The sequence below is a fragment of the Eleginops maclovinus genome, chromosome 19 (assembly GCF_036324505.1).
Source record: "Eleginops maclovinus isolate JMC-PN-2008 ecotype Puerto Natales chromosome 19, JC_Emac_rtc_rv5, whole genome shotgun sequence".
NCBI lineage: Eukaryota > Metazoa > Chordata > Actinopteri > Perciformes > Eleginopidae > Eleginops > Eleginops maclovinus.
The window spans coordinates 4,336,833-4,357,216 of NC_086367.1; the positions used below are offsets into that span (position 1 = coordinate 4,336,833).

The 20,384-nt window shown below is 40.5% G+C and overlaps 1 protein-coding gene across 2 annotated transcripts in view; it reads right to left on the minus strand.

Annotated features, from left to right (window-relative positions):
- The window catches only part of mia2 (MIA SH3 domain ER export factor 2), a 29,938-nt gene that overhangs the window by 2,654 nt on the left and 6,900 nt on the right, over positions 1 to 20,384 (minus strand). Inside the window, exons 5-27 of one of the 2 annotated variants that reach the window (XM_063909292.1) lie at positions 20,166 to 20,372; positions 19,351 to 19,451; positions 15,135 to 15,266; positions 14,709 to 14,730; positions 14,432 to 14,520; positions 13,975 to 14,036; positions 13,516 to 13,636; positions 13,362 to 13,433; positions 13,164 to 13,268; positions 12,863 to 12,985; positions 10,819 to 11,001; positions 10,644 to 10,734; positions 10,489 to 10,556; positions 10,328 to 10,398; positions 9,333 to 9,434; positions 9,137 to 9,233; positions 7,648 to 7,715; positions 7,421 to 7,506; positions 6,294 to 6,407; positions 4,995 to 5,144; positions 2,762 to 2,914; positions 2,529 to 2,581; positions 1,651 to 1,828 (exon numbers count right to left, since the gene is read on the minus strand). In XM_063909292.1, the coding sequence (XP_063765362.1) occupies positions 1,651 to 1,828; positions 2,529 to 2,581; positions 2,762 to 2,914; positions 4,995 to 5,144; positions 6,294 to 6,407; positions 7,421 to 7,506; positions 7,648 to 7,715; positions 9,137 to 9,233; positions 9,333 to 9,434; positions 10,328 to 10,398; positions 10,489 to 10,556; positions 10,644 to 10,734; positions 10,819 to 11,001; positions 12,863 to 12,985; positions 13,164 to 13,268; positions 13,362 to 13,433; positions 13,516 to 13,636; positions 13,975 to 14,036; positions 14,432 to 14,520; positions 14,709 to 14,730; positions 15,135 to 15,266; positions 19,351 to 19,451; positions 20,166 to 20,372 (2,448 nt within the window). Of the gene's footprint in view, positions 1 to 1,650; positions 1,829 to 2,528; positions 2,582 to 2,761; positions 2,915 to 4,994; positions 5,145 to 6,293; positions 6,408 to 7,420; positions 7,507 to 7,647; positions 7,716 to 9,136; positions 9,234 to 9,332; positions 9,435 to 10,327; positions 10,399 to 10,488; positions 10,557 to 10,643; positions 10,735 to 10,818; positions 11,002 to 12,862; positions 12,986 to 13,163; positions 13,269 to 13,361; positions 13,434 to 13,515; positions 13,637 to 13,949; positions 14,037 to 14,431; positions 14,521 to 14,708; positions 14,731 to 15,134; positions 15,267 to 19,350; positions 19,452 to 20,165; positions 20,373 to 20,384 lie in introns of those variants that run through there. The other variant, XM_063909291.1, reaches the window with a different exon arrangement.

Consider the following 20,384-nt stretch of genomic DNA (forward strand, 5'->3'; position numbering starts at 1 on the left):
GTACACATATCTATATATATACATATCTGTTTATAGTACACATATCTATATATTATACATATCTGCTCTCGGTCCCCTGGGGGTGATCGGGTTGGGTCATTGCTCTACAGAAAGACCCCACGGCCCTGCAGTCCAGTGGGGGGGGCCGCCATCTTGGATAGGTAGGGGGGTTTTCACTCAAAATCTCACGATAGATAAAATGGACCCCCATCCATCATACACTACCCACACGAACACCCGTCCACCTGCACCACTCACACAACAAACAAGCTCCCAAAATCAGGATTTTCCACCACACCCATGCAATCACATTAGGTCAAAAATGGTGTTTACTTTGGATTGCAATTCAGAAATCAGGGCTTCTTCTCCTGAGCCAAAACGACAATTATAAGTTAGTCCAAAAAATTAATTATTTTGTTTTCATTGACCATATGACATCTAGAATCTTTTCATGACCCATCTGAAATGTATTTTCTAGCAAACCATTAGCGGCCTGCATTATTCTTAAGCAGGTACAAGGAGCGTGGAACCAGGTTGAAACAATGTCCCAATTCGGATACTGAGGGACCCTCTTATCTAATATGATCAAAACCATCTCTTTTGCACATTATAAATTCAAGCACTTGTGAGTTCTGGATTTTTGCTCACGGGTTCCTGATCATTTCCCCTCTGGATCTTGGTGACTCCCAATCGAGGATAGCTGCCTGTAGTCTTCCTTTTCTTATTGTCCCACGTTGATTTCTTCACCTCAACTCTTACCCATCGATTCAGTTATTCCCACCGGTCAGGTTAAAATTTGTCTACTGTCCTTGACAGCTCTGGTCTGACATACGTGGAGGTTTAGTTCATGTTTGAGGTTCAACAAAATCCTTTAAATATGCTGATAATCAGTTTCAAAAAGAATAGACCAGTTAATACAGAAGAGTGTGATCAGCAGCCTTCTAAGTGAGGCGGTTCCGGGGGAGAGCCCAGAATAGGGCGTTGAATGAGGAGGAGCAAAGGGTCCCAATTTATGACCGGGAGGAACATTTACCCTAATTCAGATAAAAAATCAAGAACATTGAGTTTATAGTACACATATCTATATATAATACATATCTGCCATACCATCTGTTATACATAATATATGCATCTGTCCATACCTCCTCATTCAACTGTGTAAAGTGTTTAAATACTTTCAATGTATTCCACATATGTATATATTTCACATCCTCAAATCTTTATTGTTGTTATTGTAAATATTCTTCTCTCTTTTTCACTATTTTATTTATCTTTTGCACCATGTATGTTGAGTTGTTGGAGGAGCACGCGACATAAGATTTTCATTGCCAACATATACGCTGTATCTGCTGTGCATATGACAAATAAAACCTTGAAACCTAAAGGGGCTCTATGACACTCATTTCAGGTTCATATTTGTATTTTGCACCTCTCCTGGGACATGTTTACAAGCTTTTACGTTCAAAAAGCTCATTTTTTCTCATTCTTAGAGGATTTTAGCCTTTGCAGACTATTTACATGCACTAAAACCTATAGAACACACTACAGGAAAGGGAGAACCTGAAAAAGCAGAATAGGGCCCCTTTAACTCTGGAGACATTTAGAGATAATGTGATATAAAATGTTGTGAGGATAGCAGTGAAGGCTTACTAGGCATCATGGGAGGGCCCCCGGGTCCCCTGGGAGGGTAGAAATCAGGAGGTGGGGGTCCGTAGGGGGCTCTACGAGGAAAGGGACCGTCCATCGGGCCCATGGGGCGTCCAGGAGGGGGAGGGCCGCCCATCCTTGGATCAGCGTCAGGGGGAGTCCTTCGATCACCAGGACCGGACTGCTCACAGACACAGAGAGGTTAGATACACAGGCTGGACCACCCACCCACCCACACACACACACCCACACCCACACCCACACCCACACCCACACCCACACCCACACACACACACACACACACACACACACACACACACACACACACACACACACACACACACACACACACACACACACACACACACACACATCACAGTTTCTACAGCAACACATTCAGGGACTTTCCAGGCCAAGCATCCAACATGGCAATCAATGGAAATTCACAGGAGTCAAAATATGGCTTGTTGGAATACTCAATTGTGATTGGTCAATTCAGAAATTCAGAGGGCTGCTCTTAACATCAGCTAGAGCCAGAACGCAAGCAATTCACTAAGTTAAGTCCAAAAAATATCAAAATTACTTTAATTTTCATTGACACAATATACGCTCTTAAGACTTTTCAATGACCCATGCTGATTTATGTATTTTTTTAGAAAACCTTTAAGGCCCTGATTATTTTTCTTCACACAAGGATTTCAAGGAGCCGTGGGAACCATGGTGCTACAAAAAAATGTCCCAATTCAGGATCACTTGAGTACATCTTATCTTAATAATATCAAAACAAACTTTAATTTCTACTTTTGCACAAAATATATAAATTCAAGCACTTTGACTGATTCATGTTAATTTGTCTTTCAGGATTCCTGCACGTCTCTCACCTCTCTGTGCTCCTGCTCCCCCGGCCCGAGGTGGTTTTCTCTGTAGGAGCCATCTGCATCGACATGAGTAAACAGAGGAAATGAGCAATCATTAAGGACATGGATCTTGGGTGATTTTGGTTTAGTTCATGTTTAGTTCACATTCAAAAAATCCATTTAAATATGTGCTTGTTCAATCAGTCTCCTACGATATAGAATAGAATATACAGTATATACAGAGGGCTGTGACTCACCCAGCATGTCTAACCCTGGGTGAGGCGGTCCGGGGGGGAGGCCCCTAGGATGCATAGGGCCGGGTGGGAAAGCCCCAGGAGGAGGCAGAGGGCCGAGGGCTCCTGGAGGAGGTCTCCGGTACATGGGACCGCCGGGCTCAGGGAACATGTATCCTTAGAGAGAGAGGAAGAACACACAGAGACATGAGGACATGTCACAGCACCTGCTCTCTGTTTCTAACATTTAATGCTGGGTCTCAATCTGTGAACTTCTGGACATAATTTGTTGCCATTTTGGGTGCGTCCCAATGCAGTGCACTTGAGCAACGAAGTACATTTACTCAATGTACTTTTAGTTGTGCATGTTTGTACTTTACTTGAGTATTTTCATTTAACGCTACTTTATTCTTTTACTCCGCTACATTTCAGAGGCAAATATCATAGTTTGTTAAAACCACTCCGTTACTTTGTGCATATTAAAACACATGATATGCTGATCTACTATAATGCAGTACTGTAATATGAATCTACACAGTATTTCCAGTATCTAAATGTGACATGTATACAAACTGGGAGAAATAACACCCATAATAATACAGAAATGTGAAATAGTACTATCACTTTCTATACATGGAGTACATTTAGATTCTAATTCTTGTTTTCTTTTATATTATTCGGAAATTTACAAAAGGAGAACTTTACAGTTTTGTAAAATGAGTGCATTTTGTTGCTAATACTTTCAAACTTTGACTTATTTTGAAATCGGGACTTTTTTACTTGTAGTGGAGTGTTTTAGGAACATAATATTAGTACTTTTACTTAAGTAATATTTTGAAGTGTTGAGCTTTTATAATAGTCGATGTTTGAGCATTGGACGTTGGAACCGCCTCATATTAAAAGCCCTTGGTTCACTGAACACAACACTATCTTAAAACACTGATTATAACAATGCATCATTTTTAGACTTTCCTGGTATCCAAGAGAAGCCACAGCTAGTTTTATATGGTTTTTAAAGTAATGATTCGCTACCAAACATTTTTAACGTTGTTAGCTAGATATCATGTGACGATACCTGCTGTTAGGTAGCTAGCTAACAATCGCCGCTAGCTAGCTAAACGGCACACGTTACTTCTAGCAAGGGCACAGCAGCCATGTGCAATTTAAGACAACTCTTTCCAGTCTAAACTCACACACTGCAAAAGTGTTCATAGTAAATGACATGGCAGTGTTCTCATGAAATGGAGACACTCCATTAAAAGCAGAACTCTAAACTGTAGAGTCATGATTATACTTCTGGAGGTTATTTCCCTCTCAGGTGCATGTGATAAATGACACACATTTTTTTAATGTAGAGTTTCACAGAGAACTTCAGTTCCCAGAGTCAAAATGCTTTAAACTCAACACACATGCAGTATCAACATGCTTTAGACATTCAGTGCTGCAGCTCATGATCTGACTGATGTCTGCTTCAGAGTCATTAATGTGAGGAGTCACACACAACACCAGCATGCCTTCAGAACAGGAACATATCGGGCATAAACCAAATCAATGTGCACATGGTGCCACACAGTCAAGCTGAGTTTTTACACATGTATAAATAATCTCACACGCAAATATCTAACCCATTGGAACAGGTTCTTGCTTTAATATGCAAGAGCAACAGAACTGTTCTTCTTCTCTGCAACCCCAAGTTGCTACTGTCAGCAGAAAACAACATGATAGCTTGTATCATATATGTATCATCATCATCATTATTTAGAGTCATCATGTGCCTATTGATTTTATCCATCATTCCCTGGTCTTCTCTAAAGAAGAGGGACCAGTGGCTTTTATCCCTCTCCACACTTTGGTTTCCTTTGCTTGTGTTCTAAATGGTGGTTGATCACTGTTGAAACATTCATTAGGTAACCATGACATTATTACAAATTGTAATCGTAGATCTTTGATGTTCTATTAATATAAAGTGAGGTCCATTTACTTGACTCTATAAAACAGTTGGTAGTTATCGGTACTTTTTACTCGAGTACATTTCGAAGCCAATACTTCTGTACTTTTACTTGCGTAAAAGATGTGTGTACTTTTGCGAACTCTGCTAAATCCTAACCTACTGGACGTTACTACAAAAGAAAACAGCTGTCCCAATGTAGTGGGATTCTCTGAGCACCGTCATTTTCTTTCCCAAATGAAGAAAAAGCGGTTCCGAAAATGATATAGGCTGTAATCCGACCTTAGCCTATGTCTTTGGCACACACACCTGGGGGTCCTAGTGGCCCAGGGGGTCCTGGCGGGGGGCCCCTACGATCTCTCTCCCATGTCGGAGAGATTGAGCCGCTGTCTGAATGAGGACCTCCGATCCGCTCCATCTCTCCTTGGCCACCGTGGGGCTCCATTGGACCGCGGGGCACTGTGGAGGAAAAGACCGGAGGACAGAGACAAGAGGGAGGAAGGACAGGTAATGGAGGAGGATGAAGAGCGTGAGAGCAAGAAAGGGAAGAGCCGATCGGCCACAGACAGAATATCAGACGATTAGGCAGAAGATGAGATGTAAGACATCGTTACATCACACCTTTCCTTCTCATTGACATCACGGTGCTGTCAGCATGCCACTCTACACACCATGCTGCCACACATGTTTAAGCCTCTACAGCTGGTCGTGCTGCAGCCAGCTGCTCAACGTGCTGCCAGGAGTTATGCTGACTACTTTGGGACTGAAGTAAAACACGTTCCACCTGTGAAGATGTTGTTTGAATTCCAATCACACAAGTAAGTCCTAGTGACAGTGAATTGCATACAAAAAATAACAGAGGGAGGGGTGTACTCTTGATAACGGCTTATTACAACACAATATGTAAGGGGAGTGTCTTTAAAGTATATGAATGAAAGCGTTTAGGAGTGTTTGTGGGTTGATTTTCAGATTGATATTTGTATTTTGTGCCTCTCTTTTGACATGTCTCCAAGCTTTAATATTCAAAAAGCTCTTTATGTTTCTCATACTGCCTGTGCTGCAGCACCTCTTTTCACCTTCTGTCTGAAACCAGAGCCCAGTCTGCTCTGATTGGTTAGTTGGCCGGCTCTGTTGGGATTGGTCAACCACTTAGAGATGTCCCAACCCTTCGCCTATCACGTACAATGTGTTGAAGCGCTAGCCATAAGAAGTGCGACTGTTACATGGTGATGTCACTATGTTACGGAAGTGGTTTTGGTGGGAATGGTTGTGTTTGTGTGCATTATTCTATCACACTTATGTGTTAATGTTATGCAATATCTGTATCTGTTTTCACCACATTTATATGTTCACCTACTTTAAAATGCTTTTTTTTTCACCTTGGATTTGCTTATATTGTACTTTATCTTAATTGAAGTGTCACCTACTTATTTATAATGTTAATTTACTCATATTATTTTGGCTTTTATTTGCACGGTCCCCTGTGATGTTAATTTTCCCACTGTGGCACAAATAATGGATTTCTGATTTTAGGGGGGGTGTATCCGCAGCTCTTTATATATGTGGCTTCCTGTGTATGTGTGTGTGTGTGTGTGTGTGTGATTATACCTCTAGGAGATAGTCGAGCAGGCGGTCCGTCCATTAATGTGGGAGGAGACAGGAAGGCTCTGGTTTCAGAGGCAGGTCGTCCCAGAGGAGAGGGGCCGTATGGAGACCGTTCAGCTGTGGGGGGGTAGAAGGAATGTGTGCATGAGTTTCTTGAGTAAACCTAAAATACATTAAGTAACTACACAACATTCCACAACTCATAAAAAAAGAACTGATTAACAATAAGTTATGGGTTTAACGGGAACACTAAAAGGGAAGCACACAGCTGGGACCGGAGCGCTTGGTGACATTCAGGGATTATGGAGTTGGCCAACGGTCTCTTGTTGTTGGAAACGTACCTAAAATGAACGTTTTATCTTCTAATATTATGCAGATCTGCTGAAATGTAGTCATTTCAAATATACTGACAAACACCTAAAATGATGACACTGCCTAACTCTGCCCACAGTGACAGTTGGCAGCTTTATAAACCTGTCACCAAGCACTCCGGTCCCAGCTGTGTGCGTCACTTTGTAGTGTCCCCCCTCTGGTTTCCGTTGTATTTTGCATTTTGTTTATGCAGTTCTTTTAGTAAACACTGGTCATATTTCGTAAGGTTGGGGAAGATGTTTGTTTATATTGCATGTGCTTTTATATTTTCATCATTTTTGAAACTGCAGAGTGTTCCTCCTAATGGAAATGTTTTTCGGCTGTAGCGTTTTTGCACCTTTCGGCCACCGTACTTATAGGATACATAGCGGACACATCATTAAGACTCATACATACATTAATTGTATCATCCTACTACAGGGTTTTTAGAAATGTTTTGTGTATTATAACTCGCCCATTTTCCCTCATCTATGTCAAATTAGGAACTTTCCATAAGTTTCATTTGTCAGATTCTTCCATTCTGAGTTAGTGAAGTTCTTTCTTTTAACCATTTCCTTGTAATTTGTTTATTAATTGCTACCCTACAAGGAATGCGTATCAATCTTTTGGGGATTTCCTTTGGTGTTTTTCCAAGTAATAGTACAAGTGGGTTCTTAATTAGAGAAATACTAAAACATTGTTGACATTTCCCTTACAGCTATTTCCCATAAGCCACTTAAATCCTTACAGCATGTGTTTGTTTGTGTATGTATGCTCACCTCTGAAAGGCAGCGGTCTAGCCAAGCTGTCCAAGGCGTAGGGATCTTTGTCGAGGGCGTCAAGTTTAAACTGCGTGTCTGTCAGCCTGTAAACAAACACACTTTAATGTCAAAATATGACCAGCAGAAGCTGCTGTGCAGGACAGTGTGTACAGCAGAAACCACACAGCAAACATCCCAAACATTTCTCAGGAGTTCAGAACACCGTGTGTCTGCTGTGCGCTTACTTCTGTCTGAAGAGGGCATTCTCTCTTCGGATGTCTGACAGCTCTCTCTCTGCTGCTCGGGCAGCCAACTGCAACAACACACCAAGATCAGTTACAAGAAGGACAATCATACATTTATACAGACAGAATGAAGCAGTACTCAAATATTTCACTTGGGTAAAAGTAGAAAAACCACGGTTTACACATACTGTCACAAGTTAAAGTCAGGCATTCCCAAGTATAAGCATCAAAATATACCTAAAGTAATGAAACTAGAGCAAAGTAACTTGTCTTTTCTTTTAGAGGAGAAGAATCAGAATCAGAAACAGTTAAAATAGTGTCTTTGAACTGGGGTTGTACTTATCCAGATCATCAATGTATCAAAGTTGCTTTCCTGAAACCCCAAAATACGCCTTTGATGCATTTACGTTAGCTTTGTACTTTTTTGCGATTACATTTATGTTCAATAACCCTAAAAGGTGGTGTTAATATGTGGCGATTATCCTGCTGATCAAACCCAATAAGTAAATGAATGAGTGTTTGTTGACAATCTAATTTCTGCAATATTCCAAAATCCGGTGGAAAAATCCCAGTGCTTGTTGTCGAGGGAGCCCTTGTGATGGTAACTCCTGGGTCGACCTACACGATTACATCATATCTGCTCCACTCCTTTATCAACAGTGGATAACAGTCGGTACACCCCCAGACAGGAGTACCACGAGGAAGAGATGCAAGAAACATTGATTTTAGCCTAAAACATCAATACCAGGCCAGGTAAAGCTGTAAAAAGTATTCAAAAAATAGCTGAGTAACTGATATTGATTATTTTATGTGGGCCTTTCTTTGAAGTGGCTGAAACACCCTTTGCTGCCGCCCTGTACACAGCAGTACACAGCCTAGTTTCCTGCTGCTCCTGTCCAATTGCTATTTAATACACTGATTTTGGAAAAGTACCTCACACAACCCCACGAAAGAGGACATCTTTTGCTCATTTTCAGGTTCATATTAGTATTCTGTGTCTCTACTGGGACATGTCTCCATGCTTCAATGTTCAAAAAGCTCTTTATTTTCCTCATACTGCCTGTGCTGCAGCACCTCTTTTCACCCTCTGTCTGAAACTGTTGTGATTGGTCAACCACTTAGAGATGTCTATCCTATCACGTATAACGTGTTGAAGCGCTAGCCAATAGAAGCGTGAGTGTAACATAGTGATGTCACTATGTTTTAGAAGCAAACAAAGGAGTCCAATGGAGGGAACTTTGGGATTTAGCCTTTGCAGACCATTTACATGCACAAAACCCTCTATAACACACTACAGTAGAGGGAAGACACCCAAAAAGCACAAAAAGAGCCCCTTTAAAAAAGAGCCCCCATATCCAGTCCCCGATCTAACGTCAGATTAGATGCTTTAGTGATAGAAAAAGGAAATGTAGGGCAAACATTTAGTCCGGCTGTAAAAAGCGAATAATAAAAAAGTCATCCGTATTTATTTTGCTTACATGTTACTTACCCAGTTATTGTGCGCCTTCTTCTCATGTGCTGATATCTGAGTCTGGTAGGATTGTTTGGTTTTATCCAGCTCCTCTTCCATCTCTCCTGCTCGTTGTCTGAAGACAGAGTGACACACAGGTGAGACTTAACTCACACATGCCCTTTTAAATCATAAAATGTCAACGTGTTTCTGGATGCTTCAGAGGAGCAGCTACCTGTAGTTGATGAGTTCTTCCATGGCCATGGCAATGTTTTTATCCGCTTTATTTAACTTCTCCTCCTTCTGCATGCGCTCTTTCTCCTCCACTGTCAGCAGCCTGCAAACAAACACTCGTCAACATCCTGAACAAGTACCGAAACATATCTTTGCTCTTCAGGAATGAGTCCCAAACCTGGAAATCACTCAGCATTTAAGCACTTACGGTTCCCTCCTCAGTGTTTTTTTAAATGTATTTTTGGTTAGGAGTAAAAATGTGTCAGTTAATACCCCACTGATGACTGTGTGAAGCTTCTATAAGTCATAAAAACAGAGGTTGCTTGTAAATAAATGAGATTTCTAAACGTCATCACACCAAACATTAGCCGTCTTTAGCTTAGCGGTGGTGACGTGACGTCATGTGACCGTGCTGTAGTTTGTTTATTATAAACATGGTGTAAACATTATTATTATTAGGGATTATCCTGCCGAACAAGATGTGTAGAGCTTATTTTCTGCAATATTCTAAACGGTTACATGATAAAAAAAACAATCAGATTACTGTTACACTTATAAATATTGGCGATTACTAGCAAAGAGCATATAGTGTGTGTCGGTAAGGATCAGATCTTATCTCTCCCCTGTGAGCTGTTCTGTTCTGTAGGCTAATACTTTAAGTGTGAATCTCTACAGCTACTGCCTGAATCTGCTTCATGGTTTCTCTTTCTTCTTAAATTCAGTAGGTGAACCTATATGTTCATAAAGTAGTGTGTGTGTGTGTGTGTGTGTGTGTGTGTGTGTGTGTGTGTGTGTGTGTGTGTGTGTGTGTGTGTGTGTGTGTGTGTGTGTGTGTGTTAAACTTAAACAGAGCATTCTCTGTCAGCTCAGATTTTATTCCTGCTTTTTTAAACTGTACTATGTGCTCATGTGTTTCAGTATTGGTGTAAAGGCAACTAAATAACTATTCTGAGCAGAGGACACATTTATGTAGAGAGTACACAGTATGTAGCCTACCTGTGTAGCTTGAGCTCATTCTCCTGGTACATTTCTGTCATAATCTGGAGTTTCTGTTGTAATCTTTGGACCTAAACACATGGAAAAAATGAATTAATCCCAATGCAAATGAATGTGCAACACGGGTAAAATTAAATATCACGCAAATACGAGGCAGGTACCTGATCTGAGTAGGTCTCAGCTTCTGATTGCAGAGATGATTTCTCACTTTCCAGCTCCTTAATGCTCACTAAAGTGGGAAAACACAGATATTATACAGATTGATGTGATACATCATTTGGAATAGGAAATCTAAATTGTTGTCTCGTTGCCTCACCTTGCAGGTCTTCTTTAGCTTTGACTTCATCGTCCAGTTTGGCAAATAATCTGTCCTTGTCTTCATCGACTGATTTGAGGTCTGCATTCAGCTACACACAAACAAAAAGTAGGCACTCGGTGAAGAGGAAAGATGTATCCGATCATTTCAATGTTTTCATGTCCAAGTGGAATACCTTAGCAGCGTAGATTAGTTTCTGGACTTTCTGGAGATGGGCCTGTGTGTCCTTAATGTCTCCTCTTCCGTTCTCCTCTCCTCTCCTCGCCATACCATTGGACGCCTCTCCTCCCTCCTCACTTTCCCCCTCCTCCAGTTCTGAATCCCAAGCTTTCATACTGAGCAGGCGATCTGTCAAGGACTGGATGCGTACACATACTTGGTGTTATGTTTATTCCCAACAACACAAGGTAATGTGAACTAATATGATTACTGTAACGCACAACATGTCATTTTCAGCCACTAGGGCAAACACAACAGGAGGTGTTTTGTGGCTTTGTGAAGTAGGGTGTAGGATTCCTTCATTGTATATCAATCAGGAGGTTTTTACCATGAGTGGAATTATACGCAGAAGTCCCCTCCTCTCAAAAACTAACAGACTCTTGGTCTAAAAGTGGTAAAACCATAAATAAAGAAGTCTTAGATTGGTAGAAAACAGACATCCCAGTGAGGCTACAAACTGAGTTGCTACTAATGTTTGCCCAGAACATTATGCAAATGTCTCCTCCTCTCCAAAACAAACAGACCAGGTGAGTAGAAACAGTAAAATCCTGAAGGAAGCCATGTTACGTTAAGGATCAGTGTTTCCCTGGCCAAATGATGGAGGGGCTACAAGCAGAACGCCATGTACTTTCCAGCCTGTTTCTCTGATACCTTAAAGGTCTCCTATTATGCTATATTTGAACACTATATTTTAGGGCCATATCTATACAAAACTTCTCTGTGAAGTGTTTTGCTCAAAATACCAAACAGATCACCCATTGTAGCATGCCACATACCCCTCTATTTCAGCCCTGTTCCTGAAGTGCTGATTCTGTGACTGTCGCTTAAAATTTGAGCTGAGCTGATGCTGGCCACGCCCCTTTGGAGCATCATGCAGCTCTCTGTCTGAAGAGAGAAGTTTTTAACAGAGAAACTCAGCTAACCGCTGCCGTGATTAAACCCCATATGTTCAAACCGCATCCAGCCTTATCTCTGAAACACTTCTCAGTGTTTACCACTAGAACAGAGACATTATATATTCAACAACTCTAAGTCCCTCCTGCAGACATCCTGCTGAACACACAGAGGTGCTGCGGAGGGGATTCAACTCGCCAACTGTACGTTGCGGACGATAGGTTGGGACGTGTCACGAGGGCGGGACGTTGCCAGGAGTTCAATGTAAAGCCAGCCCACATTTTAAGTTATGACGTCATAACCGAAGCAAATCTGGATCAGCTCGTTTGTACCCCAATTTTTAGAGATGTGGGTAAAGATGAAAAGAGAGAGGGTTGTATTTTCTGACACTTTGTGAGTCTCCTTACACACCGGAGACACATATGTATGTATAAAAGACATCAAAAAGTGCATTTTGCATAATAGGAGACCTTTAACATTCAGATTACCAAAGTGCAAAGTCTTTTGCTTTGTTAAAATACATTGTTAAAAATGACCAATATTTGAAAGAGTTGTATTGTAAAACTGCTATAAAAGGTAAATATGGCAGAAAACCCCAATATCTACTCAAGCTCAAAGGGAATCATCTCCATTAGAGGCGACCACATAAAACTAAATGTTGCTTTGATTAAAATTGCAGACTTATGTAGGTTGACATTCATTTTTTAACATTCAGGATAATACAAGATATTTGGATGTTGGAATGTTAAATATAACACCTTTAAGTGAATCTTCTCTCCCATTACAATTGCTTTGATGTAATTTATGTTTTTTACTTTTTCTTGGTTTTAAAACATGAATAGTTGCTCGTATACAATTTAATTTATCCTCTGTATGTACTAAAGATGTTTTATTTTTAGAAAAGAAAGTACTATCCAAGACAACTGCTTTTTTTTTATTTATAAAACCTTTGCAAACTGAGTATTATGAATACAAATCGCAGTCTTCTTGGATAGTAATTCTCAGGATACTTCCATTATTTCAAACCCAGTTTTGAATCAAATTAAGTGAATAACTCACAGTGACAAGCTGCAACACACTAATAATAATGCTCTATCGGACCGTACCATTATACGCTCGTCCTTGGTGGCTACGTCCTGCAGCATCCCGCTGTGAGCGACCTCACACCGGCTCATCTCCGCCTCCAACTCACTCACTCTCTCTGCCCACCCCTCCACTTGCTGCCTCAACTGTAGAGAGGAAGACACGGACGAAGGGTGAACACTTCATTTGGTCATTTTTTGATACGAAAGCAAAACATTTCCACATGCTTTAAAGCACAGTAGCTGCATGAGTGTGAACATGTGTGTGCTCTAGCTGTCTCCAAAAAGTCAACCGAGGGCGACCCGAGTGTGTGCAGCACGCTACCTGAGCGTTGCTCTCCTGCAGCAGTGTGTTCTCCTCCCCGGCTGTTTCCAGGTTCCTCTGCAGTCTGTCACTGTTCATGCTGTACACCTTCAGAGTGGTTTGTGCCTGAGGAAGAACAGGAAGTGGTTGATATACCATAGTAATGTGAACCGCAGGAAAAGGGACAGAGGAGGAAAAGACAGACATGAGTAATGGTACCTGCTCTTCCTGTGACTGGAGGTTTTTGGTTTCTTCTTCGAATGTTTTCATGCTCTCTTCAAGCACCGCTATCTGGAAGCATAACCAAAATAAGTGATCCACTTTGTAAATTGCACACTCAGGCATTTGATTCTGTCACTTTGAGTCCTCCTACCCTTTTTTCCTGCTCTATCCTGTGTTCCCTCTGCTGCTCCAGTTGATCTTTCAGTTCTTCCAGATCTCTGTCCATCTCTCTTTTAGATTGTTCCAGCTCTCTGGCTTTGAGCTGGGGGAGCGGGAAAACAACATGTGTTCAAGTGTGAGCGAAAGAGCGAGGGTGAGTGAACGCCACATCAAGTTGTAAAAGGCGATGATTGTTCGATAAAACATTCAAAAAAGCTGGCCCCCCCCAAAAAAAATGAGTTACTTCAAGTTCAGGCCAGTTGGGGATAATGTGCACACAACAAAATGATGTAAGTTTTATTATCAACCACATGCAAAGACAAAAATTAAAAAATAATGCACAAAAATAAACTTTAAGCAACACATAAAGCAAATGTCTATGAGTTTTCTCCTAATTTTGAAGTAGTTTAAATGTATTATTCTCCTTTCCTGTCTGCCTTACCTCGAGCTCTCTGTCTTCTGAGTTTGAGCCAGGACTCCACTGTCCCTCAGAGAGCTCTCCACCTCATCATACTGAAATTGACACAAAGGGAGGAAGTAAATCTGCTGAAAGGCGGGCAGCACTTTTCTTTTTATTTAAGTCAATTTAGTGAACATGTTAACAAAGATTTTTTTTCACAAAAGTATAAATAAAAACGTTAATGTTCAAAAGGGGCAAGAAGAAATATAAAAGCTTTTCTAGTCCTACCCCCTCTAGCAAACATTGCTAATCGAAAATCATACAGAGTTCAGTTCATGGGCGTCAGCTGACCAAAAAAAAAAATCATCAAAGACAAACAATAATCCTTAAAAGACAAACAATAATCCTAACTTCAATGGTTGAAAAATGATTCTGTATGAATTTCAGATGAACAAACAGTGTTGTGTGTGCAGGCTCAGTGTCAGTCTGCTTTGTCTCGAGTACCAACCTCTTGTTGACATTTGCTGAGAGTCTCGAGCACTTCACACTTCTCATCCAGGAGCTGCACAACCTGCTCACCCATCCGCCGCTCTCTACCTGAAAACAAAGAATACAACGTTTAAAAACGCATTTGATTTATTTTCCTGTTATTTCTTACTTTTGTTTGCTTAATTGGATAATGTACTGATGTGTCTGAGAGAAGTTAGACTGGCAGCGATGACTCGTATATTAGTGTCATTTTTGGCAATTAATTAATGAATATGGAATAAGTAGAGCAAACTTACTTCTATACATTCTGCTTTTGACCTGTAAAAAAATAATAAGAAAACAATGATCATAAACAAGTAGTAAAGGGATAGGGCCGGGCCATATTGTGAAAATCAAATATCACAATATGGAATTTGCGACAATATTGTAGGGTTGACCAATCTTACTTTCACTAAACATTTTTTATTAAAAAGCATTTGTTTTGTGGATATAATGGCTATGTGGGTAACGTCAGATAACAGAAAAGCTACAACATCCTTTTACAGTAATGCAGCCCTTAAAACCAGGAAAAAACACAGAAATGTAATACGATATCTTGTCTCATACCACAATAGAGATCTAACAATGCAATATTGCCCAGCCCTTAAAAGGATATACCCGTTAAAGTGGACCAGCAAATGTGTTGTCTTATGATGATGCGTATATATGTACTGTTTACTCACAGAGCTGTAACATCTACAGGTGAACAGCAGCATCGTCACCAGCCCCACCAGAATGGACACGATGACCGGCTCCCATGGCAACCCGTACAAGTCTGGCCCAGGTCTGATGTCATCAGGCAGTGCCAATACAACCTGAACAATGAAGGGAGGAAATGTGATTAATTTAGGATTTGAAACGTAGTTGTAAACAAGACAGGGCAACCTTGGTTTAATCTATTTAACTGAGAAGAGTTTTAATCATTGGGTGAATGTCTTTGTTATTCAAATTGACCCCTGAATGTATATTATATCATTTGATATTGCAAGAACCAAGCCATGACTAATCCATAACAGCTCACTTGCAGTGGTGTGATGTACTGAAGTACATTTACTCAAGTACAGTACTGATGTAAGATTATAGGGTACTTGTACTTTACTTGAGTATTTTCTTTTCATGCTTTTTCTAACCACTACATTTATTTGATAAAATGAGATACTAGTTTCTTTACAGATCCAAATTATTAACTATTGAAACACATACATAAATGAACTCTGCTATATAATTATAGGTTCAGATATCCAGCAGTAGTATATAAAGTAATAAAAAGTAGCTCCACTTTTACCAGCTGTGATGAACACGTTAATGAATCAAAAATAACAATCCAGCTATTTAATATGATAATTAATGGGACGTTACGTAGAATAAGTACTTTTACTTGTATTACTTTTAGTATATTTTGATAATATGTTTGTACTTTTTGTAATCGAGTACTTTAAGACCATAGTGTTTGTATTTTTAATAGAAAATGATCACAGGACTACCGGTTAAACTGTTCAAACATTAACTTTACAATTACAATTAACTTATACAGAGCAAATGGTCTCCTACAAAGGGATTAACACAAAACACCACAGAAAAGCACACCTGCTCAGACAAACCAACGTTACTATCAATTAGCTAGCTAACCATTACTAGCTAAACAAAATTACAAACAATTATGAAAAAGCGACTTTAATTATCACTGTAGTCTTGACAGCTGGTGAACAGTACAGCCACTACAAACATGAAGTCAACCATGAGCTGTATAAAAACAAAATATGAACTTAGTAATATTACTGAGCTATTTTCCACTGATTGATAATCTGTTACGTTAAGTCAGTTGGCTAGTTAGGAAATGCTAACGAAACCTGCCACATAACATACATCCTTCACTTTTTCCACGGCGATACTGTAGTAAGTCTCTGCCGTCGTCTGAAAGTCGACCGCTTTGTTAGCCAACCGGTCGCTTGCCGTAAGTTCCTCCATTTCCGAATCAGGTCATTTGGTTATTTTATTGATATCTGTCATTTGAAACTGACATTAAAAGAACTGTAGCCATCAACCGGGCTAGCGGCGGATTTCACATCCTATTCACAACACCGACGCTCAAGACTGGACCACGTAACTTTCAACTTCATAGGGGTGGCTGGATGTTGGATACTCTGTAAAAACTTCTCGTAGAGATTCCACAAGGTTGCCATTGCTTTCAAATATGAACTTACACAACATAACTATACATATGAATAACTAAGAAATACCTATACACTAAGTTGAGCATATACAAGCGTTTGTAGATATACTCACACCCCCGACGGTGTAAATGGTTAACACGCAACGTCACCAATTGTAAACTGCCACACTGGCACATCGGAGCACTTTTAAAGTGACACCAAAACAAACAGGTGTCAGTAAATAGAGAATTATCAATTTCGTCTTTGATAACCTGTGAAATATCAACCATACTTTGTTAATGCTTACATTGTTAAAAAAAAAAAAAAAAGAGTAAGTTTTTCTACAAATATGTGTCACTTGCGTTGAGTTACGGCGGCAGTCTAAAAAGGTCGGTCTAAAGTAGGACATAGGTAGGGGATAGGTGAAGACTCGACTGTCAATGTTTTTAAATGTACTTACCGACCTGGCCTCATTTTCTTCCATTTTAAACTACAGATGTAATACTCCTTAAAACATTTTTACACAGTTTGCCTGTGGAGCAAGTGGTTTACCAGCTAGCTCAGCGTGTGTAATAGAGCCACCAGCACTGAGGAATGTGAGTTACGATGACGGAGCACGGCAAGTTTGACATATGAGACAGAGCAACTTGTTCAGTTCTTTAAAGAAGCATACTCTCTGCACAGGCTTAAAACACAGCTGAATGAAACTCTAAAGTGTGTCAGAGGATCCTTTTGTTCAATACCAGAGAAACCCAAAAATGCCCTTTAGAAGATGACTAACTAAGCAAGAAGGACGTTTATGGTATAGGCTATCTGATAAAACATTTTAGAGTGAGTCAGGCGATAGTTTTGAGTAAACAAAATGCATCCTGCTTTGAACAAACTGTCAGTTTAAGACTATAAGTAGGTGACAAAGCTGCAAGGGGGAAAACATTGAACGAAATGTGGCTCAACAGAACTAACCGTATTGTGCTTTTTGCAAATACTGTAACGCTAGTAACTAATGGAAATAAACTACTAAATCACAACTCTGCGTTGGCTTCCGTGCATTTTGTACCTTTATAACCTGTATCAACAAAATATGCTTTAGCTGTCAATTAGAAGTTCTATGACGAACACTTTAACCTACGATTTATTCATTTGCATTTAAATTACAGTATCTCACAAAAGTGAGTACACCCCTCACATTTTTGTAAACATTTTATTATACCTTTTCATCGGACAACACTAAAGATATGACACTTTCATACAATGTAAAGTAGTCAGTGTACAGCTTGTATAACAGTGTAAATTTGCTGTGCCCTCAAAACAACTCAACACACAGCCATTAATGTCTAAACCGCTGGCAACAAAAGTGAGTACACCCCTAAGTGAAAATGGCCAAATTGTGCCCAATTAGCCATTTTCCCTCCCCGGTGTCATGTGACTCGTTAGTGTTACAAGGTCTCAGGTGTGAATGGGGAGCAGGTGTGTTAAATTTGGTGTTATCACTCACACTTTCTCATACTGCTCACTGGAAGTTCAACATGGCACCTCATGGCAAAGAACTCTCTGAGGATCTGAAAAAAGGAGTTGTTGCTCTACATAAAGATGGCCTAGGCTATAAGAAGGTTGCCAACACCCTGAAACTGAGCTGCAGCACGGTGGCCAAGACCATACAGCGGTTTAACAGGACAGGTTCCACTCAGAACAGGCCTCGCCATGGTCCACCAAAGAAGTTGAGTGCACGTGCTCAGCGTCATATCCAGAGGTTGTCTCTTGAAAATAGACGTATGACTGCTGCCAGCATTGCTGCAGAGGTTAAAGGGGTGGGGTCAGTCTGTCAGTGCTCAAACCATACGCTGCACACTGTATCAAATTGGTCTGCATGGCTGTCATCCCAGAAAGAAGCCTCTTCTAAAGATGATGCAAAAGAACCCCGCAAACAGTTTGCTGAAGACAAGCAGACTGAGGACATGGATTACTGGAACCATGTCCTGTGGTCTGATGAGACCCAGATAAACTGATTTGGTTCAGATGGTGTCAAGCGTGTGTGGCGGCGACCAGGAGAGGAGTACAAAGACAAGTGTCTCTTGCCTACAGTCAAGCATGGTGGTGGGAGTGTCCTGGTTTGGGGCTGCATGAGTGCTGCCAGCTGGGGGGAGCTACAGTTCATTGAGGGAACCATGAATGCCAACATGTACTGTGACATACTGAAGCAGAGCATGATCCCCTCCCTTTGGAAACTGGGCCTTCCAATATGACCACTGACGTGCTAAAGAAACTGAGGGTAAAGGTGATGGACTGGCCAAGCATTTCTCTAGACCTAAAACCTTTTGAGCATCTATGTGGCATCCTCAAACACAAGGTGGAGGAGCGCAAGGTCTCTAACATTCACCAGCTCCATGATGTCGTCATGGAGGAGTGGAAGAGGATTCCAGTGGCAGCCTGTGAAGCTCTAGTGAACTCTATGCCCTAGAAAGTTAAGGCAGTTCTGGAAAATAATGGTGGCCACACAAAATATTGACACTTTGAGCAAAATTGGTTGCCAGTGGCTGTGTGTTAAGTTATATTAAGGGCACAGTAAATTTACACTGTCATACAAGCTGTACACTGACTACTTTACTTTGCATCAAAGTGTCATATTTCAGTGTTGTCCGATGAAAAGATATAATAAAATATTTACAAAAATGTGAGGGGTGTACTCACTTTTGTGAGATACTGTACATTCAGCTTCTAGTGACATTAATGTGCAGCTAACTCTTACCTGTACAGTAAGCCCTACAAGGAGCTCCTTCACTGCATGCATATGAGTGGTTGAGTCTTCAGCCATCTGATGAACAAAGTCCCAAATTTGCTTCATTATGCCTGGAATTAGAGACAGAAACATAATGGAATTAAAAATGTAACCTTTACACCTTTTGTCACAATGAAATATTATCAAAATATAATTCAAATATTTTATCACTTAACAGGTATAATTCACTTCTATTCAAATATAAAACTTTTCCTCTTAACTGTAAGTGTATTTATCAGTCTATGTGGTTTTGAAGGGATTTCCCTAGTGTTGGAATTACGGAAGAAACAAAAACGTTCCTACCTGAAACTGCTTATTACAAGGTCTGTGGATTATCTTGACTAAGGGGAGTATGATTTCTTGAAAAGAGTCATTGCTGTTGGGTTTCTTTAATGTATTTTGAGCATTTGCGCAATTCAAGTGCCATTTAGTTCCATTGTATTGGGGAAAACAGACGGCCGCTAACTCCAACGTAAAGCAACTCACACCAAAACAATCTAGATTGATAAATAGCTTTAAAGGTATGTGGGGAAACATTTTTGGGGTTCTCTGTTTAATTTATTAATTTACTAGTGTAAAATAATCTATAGTTTGTGGGCATGTCGTAAACTTCCCGATTGTGTGTAGCAGCTTGAGGAAGCAGTAGGCAGAGGTCTAGTTATATCTCACTATACAACTTTTAATCATCTTTGAACCCTTTTTTGCTTAACGGATACTTGAGTCACCCATAACTTCCAGAGGCTGAGGTGATCCCGGCTGATTCTCGTTCAGTCTTGCTTCCTCACCTCTTTGTCCCTTCTCTGTTTTTCTCTCATCCTCAGTTGACATCTCATTTCCTGTGTCTCCACTCAGTCTTCCATTCTCTTTATCTATGTCCATCCAATCATCTCTCGGACTGTTGTCATGCAGGCCTACAGAGAAATCTTCCTCAGTGGGCTGATCCTTATCTTTGCTGCGAGTTGAACAGGATTCACCAACACAGCTGGCCTCAGCTGCATTTAGCA